At 45.5% G+C, this 12,314-nt stretch overlaps 1 protein-coding gene across 1 annotated transcript in view; it reads right to left on the bottom strand.

Moving 5' to 3' along the window:
• The window catches only part of Ano2 (anoctamin 2), a 322,617-nt gene that overhangs the window by 67,733 nt on the left and 242,570 nt on the right, over positions 1 to 12,314 (bottom strand). The window contains exons 14-15 of the mRNA XM_021164190.2: positions 11,595 to 11,669; positions 5,236 to 5,431 (exon numbers count right to left, since the gene is read on the bottom strand). Of these exons, the coding sequence (XP_021019849.1) occupies positions 5,236 to 5,431; positions 11,595 to 11,669 (271 nt within the window). The remainder of the gene's footprint in view (positions 1 to 5,235; positions 5,432 to 11,594; positions 11,670 to 12,314) is intronic.

Genomic DNA, 12,314 nt, shown 5'->3' with positions numbered 1-12,314 from the left:
CAGCCTGGAGGAAATGCTCAGTAACTTGTTAGGGTTGTTTGTACCAGCTGTTTGCACCTGGCAGGCAAAGCACACAGACACAAGCTCAACAACTATCAGGAGATCTGGGGCAAGAAGCCAGATGGTCACTAGACCTCGTGTGAGAANGGCTGGGTGAGCCCCTCAGCTTGACACATTTGTCATTCNATTAAGTGGCATTATCAATGGTTCTGTGTCTCCACAGAAGTTGCTCTGAAGTCCTGAAGACACACCTCTGCCTGTGGTTATACTAAGTACCTATGCTGTATGAGCATCTGTCTTCTGTTGATGTGTTTCCTTTGCCACGAGGAAACCTAAAGTCCTGACATTCTTGTTGCTTCTCTATCCATATATTTTTGGGACAACTTTGTGTTTGCCTTCTCCACCTCACTACTTACTGGAAGCCTTTTTTAGGCAAGCTGAGTTGAGACCGTGGATACAGGCAAACACATGGTAGCCTCTGTTGTGGCTGGCAGTATGCTTAGCCTGTGGGTAAGCTGGGAACACTTCATTTGAGAAGGATGANTCCAGGAGGAAAAGCATTTCACAGACAGTGACATCTGCAGATGTGTGCTAAGATCACCAAGAGCAGGTACTGGCCATGAGATCCAAGAGCCATTGGCCTCGAGGGTTCTGCAGCCTGAGAGGAGTCAGGAGCACAGACCTGTCCCAACAGAAGGGCATTTCATGCTTATCAGTGGTGATGGTGGTGAGGCTGATACCATGACATAATACTTGGCAGAAACTATTTAAAATGAGGAAAGAGTTTGTTCTGGCTATAATTTCAGAGCTTTCAGTTGCATCAAAGAATAGTGTCTTACACCAGGGTGGCCAGGTAACAAAAATAATGCCTATGTTAGCTGCCTTTCTGCTTTCTCCTTCTTCATCCTATCCATGCCCCCTGCCTCTGGAATAACACTGCATATATTAAGGTCAGATCTTCCCTTTATTTACTCCTTTCTGGAAACACTCTCACAGCTATGCCTTGGAGTGTGCTTGATTATTCTGCCAGACAATTCTTAACTTAAGCAAGTGACAACCAGGATGGACAGTGACATGTATTTTTATATTTCCTGTTTGAACTTCCTCCACGAGTGAGCTGTGTANAGAAGTAATGATGGCATTTCTGCTAGGAGACCCCCAACCCTCATTTCCTCCTGACACACTGTCCTCCGGGGCTTCCATCAGTCTGGTCCTTCAGTAACTGTATGAATCCAAGAGTCATCTCCAATATGAAACATGTAATGTGAACAAAAATATATAAACTATATTAAACAACTAGAATGTAAACATGAACGTGTGGCCTCAGCATAGCTGAGTCTAATTTATCTTCTTCAGGTAGAAGCAATAAGATGAGACAGTGTATGATCAGCATCCAAGCACCTTTCCATTCTTGCTTATTTTCAATTGTAGCCATGTGTATTTTCTGCTCCATCTTCCCACCATTCCTCCCTAGGTCCTGGTCCATAATTTCCCCCTGCTCATTCATGTCACAGCTACAGCCCGGTTAGCCAGATAGGAATGTTCCTGAACACCTTAGGTCCAAAGTGCATGGCCCCAGACCACTCTGCACTGCAACACCTCTTTCTTACACTCCATGCAGTGTTTTTACTTATTATCTGTTGGCCCCTTATTTCATGACAGGCATGATGACATCAGGAGTGTACATGGTTCTTGTCACCTGTTATGTTGTAAGAACTGTGACTGGTACAAAGAGCTGATGGATGAATGGGTGGGTGAAAGATTCAAAGAGGAGGAAAATCACCAAGGGCTGAGTGGCCGTGCAGGGGTTTGGAAGGAGGTACAAGGGATGGAACACATAGGGCAGCCTGGGAGGATCATGATTGAATGNATTGACTGCAGTACAAGAATACATTGAGAAGAAGGTAGTTGAGAACCTCAAGTATTGGTCCATGTGTTACCTAAGGGCAATGGGCAGCTCTCCAAGAAGAATGATCAGCAGTAATACTTCAAATTCAGACTCTGATGACTGAGAAGACACTGACAAACTAGAGACTGATAGAGAGAGGTGAAGGGCTGGTGAAGAATCATAAGACCATGAGAAGAGTACAGCGGGGTGATAATCTATGAAGAGAAGTGGAATGATGGATTGATATAACTTTGTCTACCAGAGTTCCCTGCTGCTCAATGCTGCATGGTCTAGGATATGAGGGAGAGGGAGCCAAGTCCAGAACTCAAAGGCTTTGTCTGATAGAGCCCTGANTCAGTGGTCTCCACTGCACAGCAAGACCTCTCTGAGCCTCCTGGGAACATCAAGCCTAAAATAGTCAAGAGCAGGTCAATACCCACACAGACTCATTCCTGAGTGGGGACTCAGCACACCATTGCATGTTGATGGTTAGAGACTTAGACCAAATAGCACAGGGGTCTGTATCTTCAAGGTAGAACCCAAGTTTGAACCTTAGTTAAGTGGAAATGCACTTCCCTGAAGCCATATAGTGCTTATGAAGATAATGTGGGCTGAAAGGAATCATGTGTGTGTGTGTGTGTGTGTGTGTGTGTGTGTGTGTGTGTGTGTTTAAGAACAAATTAAGGGAATTTCTCTCTTTTCTGGGACATTTGGGGAGTGGTTTAGCAAGCTGGAGGGGTTAGAAACAGTAGCCATAGACTCACAATATGGAAATGTGGTATGCACACTCTTTTGTGTCTGTGTGAGGTGCCAATAATTGAATCTGGGATCTCATGCATGCTAGGGAAGTGATCTTCCACTGAGCCACACCCCAGCTCTGTGGTTCATTTTGTTCATGACCTTAAACAACAGTTTATGTCCAGCCTTGCACATGAGAAGTGTTCACTAGGGCTGGAGAGATGGCTCAGCCGTTAAAGGCTAGGCTCACAACCAAAAATATAAGAGAAGTGTTCACTAAATGTGTACTAATACATCTTTGAAAATTATGAGTATTGTCCACCTTCTCTTCTGTACTGTATTAGAAAAATAAAATATCCATAGGACCAGGAAGGCATTTCTACACCATTATTGGCTTCTTGCTTCCCTCTTCTCCACTTCCTGCTCATACTCTCACTAATCTTTACAGGACCCATGGTTGTCTCCTGCCTTTCTTCCTTGACATCCTAGCATCCTATGATCCTTCCTGAGGAAGTTTGCAAACATAAACCTACATCATGTCGCTCTTTAAAAATTCTACTACAGTGCTAGGCTGGGGGTCAACATGGGATAGAGACATTCTTTTTTGCTTCTGCTGTTTCTTCTANGTGGAGGGTTGCAATCAACTAAAGGCCTTAACTTGAACTGGACACACCTGGCTGTTCTCTCCTCAGGCAAGGAGAATCACTTACTCTGTGGGACACCCTGCAAGATGATTCTGACCTTCCTCGTCTGCCTGCTGCCCTTACTCCTCTGATGGGAGCAAAGTGCCTGGAGTGAGGGTGTCCTGAGTCCCTCCAGTATTCAACCCTTATAGACCTCTCCCATTCACTGTGACCTTCCATCAGGAATCCCAATCTGTGAGCAACTCACTAATATTAAACTTTCTTGACTCTGTTATTGAGTTACCTCACACAGGGAAGCAGCTTTTGGTTTTAAAGCTCACATGCTGGCTGTTGTCTATCTCTGTCTTGATCATACTTCTACCTGGTATCTCTGGTAATATGCTGTAGCATGTTCTGTGGACTTGTGGGCCAGACTGTTCACTGAAGCCCATGCAAAAGTAATATATTCCACTGTTTATGAAAGTAAACAGCATCCTCACCCTGACACATAAGGTTCTCTACCAAAAGATAAAGGTAGGTACTGTCAACTCCCCACGCTCAGCTTCCCACTCCACTGTGCCCTGAGTCTACCATGGGCTCTATTTCATCCACCATAGAAGGGCTCTCTGGTCTCCTATAAATGTGTCATGCTTTCCCTCCCCTGAATATCCAGCTTGGTTCTTTCACTCTGTTGGCATTTAAATCCACCAAAAGTCTTTCGAGCTGTCCAAGTGTCCCACGGGCCACTTCTTACTGTGCCTTTCTGATCTCTCCCTTCCTTGGCATTTCCTTAGTTTGTTTCTTTGCCTGGAACATCTTCTCTGCTCACCATTCTTCCCTTCATACATGCCTGCTGGACACAGTTACTCTGCTATGAGATGCCCACCTCCAAGCCTCCCTGGGTGCTCCAGAGAGTGGGACACTCCCCCTAATGTTCCACAGAACATGGTACTGCATATTACCAAAGACACTGAGTTCAAAACACTTTCAGATTTTTCTCAAGAAGTCTATGAAGGAATGTCAGCAATTCCACGTGGGTAGATGNTCTGAGGGAGCAGAGCTGTCTCTCACATTTGNAGGGTAAGCACCTCCACCAGCAGGGACAACAAAGGCAGGTACCACTGTGCGAACCTCATGGTAGAGGCCATGCTGCAGAGAGGCACCTACAGAGCTGCCTCCAGACCACTCATGGCCTCACAGGAATACTGTGCTGTCACACAGGCAGGGGATTGGACATCATGTCAGACTCAACTTTTCCAGGAGGCTAATGAGAGGCTGGGATGACCAGTCCCTAGGACAAAGAAGGAACACTCCAATTCAAAGATGAAGGAGTGCATCCAGGCCATCCAGATTAAGCAAACCACGGAAGAGTCTGTGCGTTGGCCCTCCCCCACCCAATGATCAGGAATGCCTGAATGTGTCTCGGGCAACAGCAGGTCCTGGCTCAAATGACACGTCTGAATGTGAGGGCCATGGCATTTTCCTCACTGGCTTGGAGCTTGGGAAGTCTGATATGCCTCTTTGAAGTCTGCTTAGAGCCCCGGGAATGTGAGGGCTTGAGAGGAGAGATAAGACCCTCTTGGGCTCAAGTATCAAGACGCTTTAGACAGGCNGCTGGGAAAGTGAGGCAAGCTCAGGTTCTGCAGATTCGAACAGGAAATGATGACTCTGCCTTGCTTCTAGGTTGGGGTAAAAAATTAGACCTTGTAGATTAAACAGAGGCGAGAGTGAGCTCTCTGTCACACAAGACAATCAATACAATCGCTTGGTCTTCTGAGAATGCACAATACAGGCAGGATTCCTGCCGGTTTAAGGGAGGCCCTTTGGCAGGCCCCAAAAGCCACCAGACTTCATCATTCTTACAAGTCAAATGTACAGACTCCTGTTCCATCCCATCTGTCATTTTGGGTCATTCCTATCAAACACCTCGCACACATGGGGCTAACCATATTCAAGACCCAAGACAAANGATTTGCGACACAGTACCGATTTTGGTAAGCCACTTGGCCACAGCACCATAAATCTCATCCAAGATGAGGATGACCACAAGGTTGATGATGACTGCTGTTGCAGTCACTGTCACCCGGACATTGGAGCGTGTGGCCTTGTTGAGAGACAGGGCAGCTGCAGTTGTGATCCGATATACAATGACCCCAAAGACAATGGAGAACGTCAGGGCAATCTGTTCAGAGAAGACAGGAGAAGGGAGGCAATTACTAAGCAGGAAATCATATCAGCAGTCAACTATTGGGCACCTACTGTTTGCTCACATCTGCTGTTAGCAAGCTNGGGTTACAGAGTGAGCAACAGAGACCCTGAAAAGTCACTGAGATCTGATACAGCATTCTGAGTGTTAAGGGATTTTTCAAGGCAGAACATCTCCAGATTTTATCAGATCCCAGTAGTCTGAATCACACTACACAAATAAAGACGAGAATCCTGGACACTGTGGAGTATAAAGCGTATCCTGTGATTTCCTTCGTTCTACCTACTGTGGTGACAAGAGGCCTGCTGTACCGTATAACAGGTGTGAGAATGTTAAGTGCTGAATAAAGACAGCTGCCGAGGAGATGCAGCACACCGATCTGCTCTGTCAGAGAGCAGTGTGAAGGGAGGGAACTTCAAGGTGGACCATCCACTAAAGGAAATGGGGTGCCACTTAAGATGTTTGAGCTGAGAAGGGATGAGTTCCAGCTGGACCGATGGGAGGTAAAGGTTGAGAACAGGAGAGGGAAAAAAAGATCAGTCTTGAGTGGTGTTTGCATAGGATGGGGTGAGCAAAAGCACTGAGTTCTCTTCCATGCATCTTAGAATGAAAGGCACAGTTTCTAGTTTGATGTACACATCCCTTGCTACCTTGTCCCAAGGAGGTGTCCCAGGCCCTGCATCTCCATGGTCCATATTCCTTCTTCTAGAACCTAAGAACCAGGGATTCTCCTAAACCTACATGCCAGCCTTTTCCCCTGTCCCCTCTACTGTTCCTCTCCCCACCCCAGCCAAGGAAGGGCGGTTCCCAAGAAACACCAGGATGCTGTGAGCAAGAGTTCTTAATCAAGGCTCAGCAAGGGGCAGAAGCAGGGAGGCCTCTGTCATTAGCAGGCCCCATCCTGCCCAGGGCCACTGGAGCAAATCTGAATTGGTTTCAGTCAAAGAAGTCATGTTCCATCCTTGCTGCCAATGAGATGGTTCAGGTACTNGTTGGTCTCCAGGACAGAAGAGATGGGACATTGGCTGTTTAAAACATGGGGTGAGNAAAGGGCAGGTGGAAGTTTCCCCTGATACACAAAAGAATGCTGGAGAAGACAGGAGAGGAAGAGGAGTTACAGGGAGGGTGAGGAAGAGAGTGGAGGGAGGGCTGGGAAGAGGTCTGAACAGTACTTTGTAGGCACTGAGAATGATGCTCTGGTGGACTGGGAATGAGCTACAGATGTGACAGCATATGGACCCATGCAGACCTCTGGGGTGCCAGCATGCTGAAGCCTGGGGTGCTAGCGAGAGAATGGGCTGCCTAGCCTGGCATGCTTTACAAATGTTAGTATTTGTCCTGTGGACCGTGTAAGAAAGGCAGAGCAGGCAGAGGTCTTTTATGGTCAAGGGAGAGTGTTTCAGTATGTGTGTGTGTGTGTGTGTGTGTGTTTGCAAGGATGACAGAAGAGAAGATACTCCGCTGGAGGCCACTCTTTGGGTGGGAATGCAGCAGACGCACCAGCCTGCAGGACAAGGGAAGGATAACTCCTTTGAGTGGGGAACCTGGACATGACATCACACTGTTCCATCGATGTACATGATTCACTTCCTGGTCCTCTGGGATTGACACTGCCTGACAGTCAGAGCCTAGAAAATGTGGTGTGAGAATCTATTCCTTCCCCCACCTCAAATACCTTCTACAGTGATGACTGTGAGGGGCGTATTGATGAGGTGGCAAAGGCTGTATATGGAGGGAAGACAAGCCAGTGCATATGTGTGTGTGTTCATTTGGTTTGGTGTAGGGAGAAGACTAGGGGAAAATGCCAAGAGTGTCTTATTTTATAGTCATAGGGGAGGCAGGGGGAAGAGATCCTCTCCTGGGCTTCTCTGAGGCCAAGATGCTAAGTTCAAAAGGAGAGAGTAGAGTGTAGCTCATGGCCCTAGGGGCTGCATCAGTTGGGAGCTGGAATGAGACNCAGAATCTCAGCACAACTCCAGATCCTGACTCACAATTCATACAATGAAAGGATTCCTAGTCAAAGTCAGAGATATTTTGTTCTCATTTGGTCTTCCAACAGTGTCACCTCNGACACCATCCTTAGCCTCTGCTTATTCTTGGCAACCTTACATCACTCTAATCTTGATTTTCTACCCCATGGTAGAAACCAGGTTCTGAACTTCAGCTGGGCTTTCCCGAAACATCTCTAGATCCACAGAGCTTCCAGGTTGCTCAGGCTTTGAGAACTCCAACCTGACTCCACATCTGGCTACTTATGGACAAAGCAGCAGGCATGGAGAAAAGAAGTTCTTTGCTCTTGGCTGCAAGGTCTATATTATCTATCCCCCATGACTCAGTGGGAATGAAAGAATTGTAATACTTAGGGATAATCTACCTACAACCTTTAGTTTCAATGAAAGAATTGTAACACTTAGGGATCATCTATCTACAACCTTTAGTTTCCACGCTTAAAGAAAATGGAGACAAAGCATCAGCAACCTGACTGGCTCAAGGTTTGGAGGGTACAAGGCTGAGGTGAGGTGACATTGGATAACAATGACATCTTCAATATCACCTCCCCACTGTCTCTTCTCTATGTCACTGTTCAAATCACATCTTCACTTGAGCTAATCCCTACTGCTTCCATCCCTCCTGTAAATGAGGTTTCATGACGATGCATGGCTGTACCCTGCCATGTGGAGCCATGCCCACGTTCCCATCCTGATATTAGATCTCAGGTCTCTTGCCATTATTAACTCCAATGCCATTTCTGCCATTTGTGGTTAAATTGTTGATTTTGAAGGTATTCAGGTCAATGCTATCTCTGATAAGCTGTCCTGTAAGGCACTGCATCGCAACACACCATGCTTTGGGTCTATCTCCACCACTAGGGTAAAGGAGCTTGGTCACGTGCCATAGTCTATAGCTAATGCTATTCCATAGCACTGCTCCCTAAATGGAACCAGTTTGTTAAATAACTACAGCAGCCTCCTGCTTGACTCTCCTACTCCCCTCACTCACCTTCACCTTCTTTAAGGGCATTTCTCACAACAGCCAAAGNCACTCTTTTGTACATCAGATCATGAAACTCCTCTGCAAACCCTTCCTTAGGAAGCCCATTTCTTGCTCTGCCCCTGGCTCCCTGCTGCCTCCCTGGCTGTATCTCTTGGCCTCAACCACATTGCTGCCCTTCTCGCTGGGCATCCTAGCAGACACTACCTACTGTAGCCNGGAGTCCTTTTCCTCATTCNTCCCTCATACTCCAAAATATCAATGTGGCTGCTTCTTTCTCCTATTACAGACCCTTGCTAAAATCTTAAGGAGACTTCCTAATTTAACTTATTTAATAGGTGCATTTGTGATGTTTGTGATTTTAAATTTTATATTATTGGGAACATGCCAAGCATTCTATTATACACACACACACACTCCAGTGTACCCTGCCTGCCTCACTTCAAACTCATGATCTCTCATCATCCAGGCTCTGCCCTCAGTCCTGACAGGTTACTCTTGGCTGACATTAATTTCCTTCTTTGACTGAGCTATTCTGTTACTTAAGAGTACACCATTGAACAAGCCACCTAGGCTTGCCTCTTTTGGGTCACCAGCACTGCTATGTATCCTGATTAGCTCGCTCATTTTCATGGCTATGTGGTCCTTAGCTGTGTAAATAGATCTTGGTTTATTTATCCATTCTCGTGGGGATAGGCATGTGGACTGTTAGCAGTTTGGGGCTATTATAAACAGAGCTTCATGGGCTTTTCTGTATCCGTATGCTGTGTGTGCATGTAAGGTTTTCTAGGGCAGGCAGCTAAGCATGGGTTTTTAGGGCTTTAAGTCTTGGTTTTACTAAGTAATGCCAGAATGTTTCTAAAGGCATCTTTAAATAATTTCTTAAATGAACTCCCACCAGCCTTGTACAAGTTTCTTTTGATCTAGATCTTTCCCAACACTTGTTATTCACAGACTTCTTAATGGCAAGTTGTATGCTGAGTGCATATGGCTTTACACCATGGTTTAAATTAGAATTTCCGTGAATACTAATGAGATAGATGGGTCTTCTCTGGTAGGATTACTGGCCATTGGAATCCCTCTTTTGTAAAGAAATCAATAAAGGTAGTTTATTAACTTTCTAGTGAATTGTGTTATTTCTTGTGTTGGTAGGTTTTTATACACTTAGAAACCAGTTTTGGTGAGTTTTTTATGAACACACTCTCGGACTTTGAGCCTGCCTCAATGCTTATTTTCACCCTTCCTGCTTCTCACAAAACCACCCAGGCCAAGACCTTGCCTAGACAGGAAAATGTCCCTAAAGTTAAAGCAGCGTTAGTGCAGAGGTATCTGCTCTGTCATACCTATTTTCCTCTAGACTTCAGCCCAGCGTTATTTCTCTTCCAGCAGCCTCTGAATGCCTTAATGGGACTAGAAAATATAATGATCCAGTATTTTCCATCAAATTCAGCAAAGTGGGTATTGTAAAATCCTTTTATTATTTGCTTATTTTGCAAATGTACAGTGGGGTTTTGTTTTGTTTTGTGCTTTTTTTTTCCCGAGACAGGGTTTCTCTGTATAGACCTGGCTGTCCTGGAACTCACCTTGTAGACCAGGCTGGCCTCGANCTCAGAAATCCACCTGCCTCTGACTCCTGAGTGCTGGGATTAAAGGCGTGTACCACCACGCCCAGCACTATACAGTGTTTTATAATATTTTTATTTTCAGTCCCAGCTGGTCTTGAACTCAAAATCCTCCTGTCTCAGCCTCCCAAGTACTAGGGTTATAGGTATGTGCCACCACTGTACCTCATTTAAAAACTCTTTTCTTNTTATTATTTTCCTTCCTTCTCTGTTTTGGTGCCTAAGAATAGCATTAAGCACACAGTTGCACTCATTAAATACTTCCTGAATGAAGAATAAACTCTCCAACAGCGATATGCACCTTATGGGAGGCCCCAAAGCACTAAATCGATGAACCTTTCTATCATCACATAGAACACATCACAGCTCNCTGCACCCTTGAATAACCTGTCATGCCTTGGGCTTGTTTGGCAGCAAGAGGCAAACAAATTTAGACTGCTAANCTTTGACAGCTCTTCACTTTGTCTTCAGACTGAGGAACGGAGTTTGATGATGTCTAGGCCAGCTAAAAACACTTAGGTTTTGGCCAAGGTCTCCTTACATAGCCCAGGCTAGCCTCAAATCTGAAATCCCAAATTTGACTCTATCTCCAGAATGCTGGCATTACAANAATGGGACACCAGATCTGGCCCAGTTTAAACTTCCTGTCCCCATTAGTTAGGATGCCAATATTAATACAAACAACAAGCTCTGGCCAGGNCAGGAATTAATCTTCCAGTGAGTTCAGAAAATGATGAGGATTCTTGCAGTTTTTAAAAATCAAATAATCCCCTTCTCTGCGATGCACATGTCATCCTGCTAAGGAAACTGAGCTGTTAAACTCACAGTCTTCTTAGCTACACAAGGCCTCACAGTAAAGAGGGACTGGTGTTAGTGACCTAAAGTGGTCCATTGATGACCTTTTCTGAGACCTTCAAGCTTAAGTTGCTAATCTGACTCCACCACAAACCAATCTCAGGTTCTTCCCTCAACTTTTCCCAACACTGCCAACATCATTAAGTTCCAAAATAAAGAAACAAATAAATAAAACACAAAGCTTTCACAATCACAGGGTAGAACAGAAAAGGTAAGTGCAGCAGCATCCACAGAGACAATGAAGGCTGTGAGCCCAGCTGGCCCTCCTCTGTGGCTTCCAGACACTGATAGCATTCAAGAGAAGCACTCTCAACTCAATAAGACCACCACCACACACACACACCACCACCACCACACACACACACACACCACCACACACACACACACCACCACCACCACCACCACCACCACAATTATGAAGCCAGCTCCTCTGCACTATACCTTCAAGTTCTTGGTCTGGCTAAGCACACATGCCTCTCGCAGGACACTGTAACTTATATACAGTGACCTCAGTATTGGGAAAGTTCTCTCTCCACCATTCAGCACTATGGCCTCGCTTTTCTCAGCCCCTTATTATCCCACAGCATTAAAAAAAATGCCCCCCTTACACACACTCACTACAAGATCAAAATGCACACAGTCCCAGACAGGTGGTCCCTCAAAAAAATTACCATAAACAAGATGGAGGCAAAGTTCATCAAGTATCCTGGGAAACGATCTTTCCAAGTCAGTTTGTCTTCATCATCCTGAGGTGAAACAAGAGAAAGAGACAATCAGAAGGCACAAAGAACAGATATTCATCCATTCCTATTTTTACATAAATTTGCATGCCAACCATTTGCTGCTTTATGGCTATTTTTGTAGTCACTGATGTCATCTTACTCTCAATATCAACAGTAGCCCTCTTAATTTTGATTGATAGCATACACCTCAAATCCCAGGACTCAGGATGCTAAGGCAAGAGGATCGTGACTTTGAGCCCAGCTTGGGGTTCAGGGAGAGGCTGTGAATCATAGCCCTGAAGATGTTTAGAATTGAGACAGCAGCTCTGGCAACCACAAAAGACCCTGAAGACCATCTGCAGCCATGTTTGCAAAGTGCAGAGAAAATAGCAAAGAACATGGTGTTAGCCTGCAGGGAGCCACTCATCAATGCATGCAACAAGTCAGACTCAAACTTAGCTTGGCAGGACCCCAGCCCCTGCTCNCTTTCCTCTCCATCTCATGCTGGTCTCAGAACAGACCTGATTTGGCTCTAGCAACAGTGCCATCTAGCCTCGGAAAGCTTGTACTGTAGGCTGAGCATCTTCTCTGCCTACAGCTTCTTTCCATCATCCTTTGTGTGCCCATAGCAGTGCCAGACATAATGAAGAGACTGAAGAAAGTCCTTCC

The sequence above is a fragment of the Mus caroli genome, chromosome 6 (assembly GCF_900094665.2).
Source record: "Mus caroli chromosome 6, CAROLI_EIJ_v1.1, whole genome shotgun sequence".
NCBI lineage: Eukaryota > Metazoa > Chordata > Mammalia > Rodentia > Muridae > Mus > Mus caroli.
This window is presented reverse-complemented; position numbering and strand designations above follow the sequence as displayed.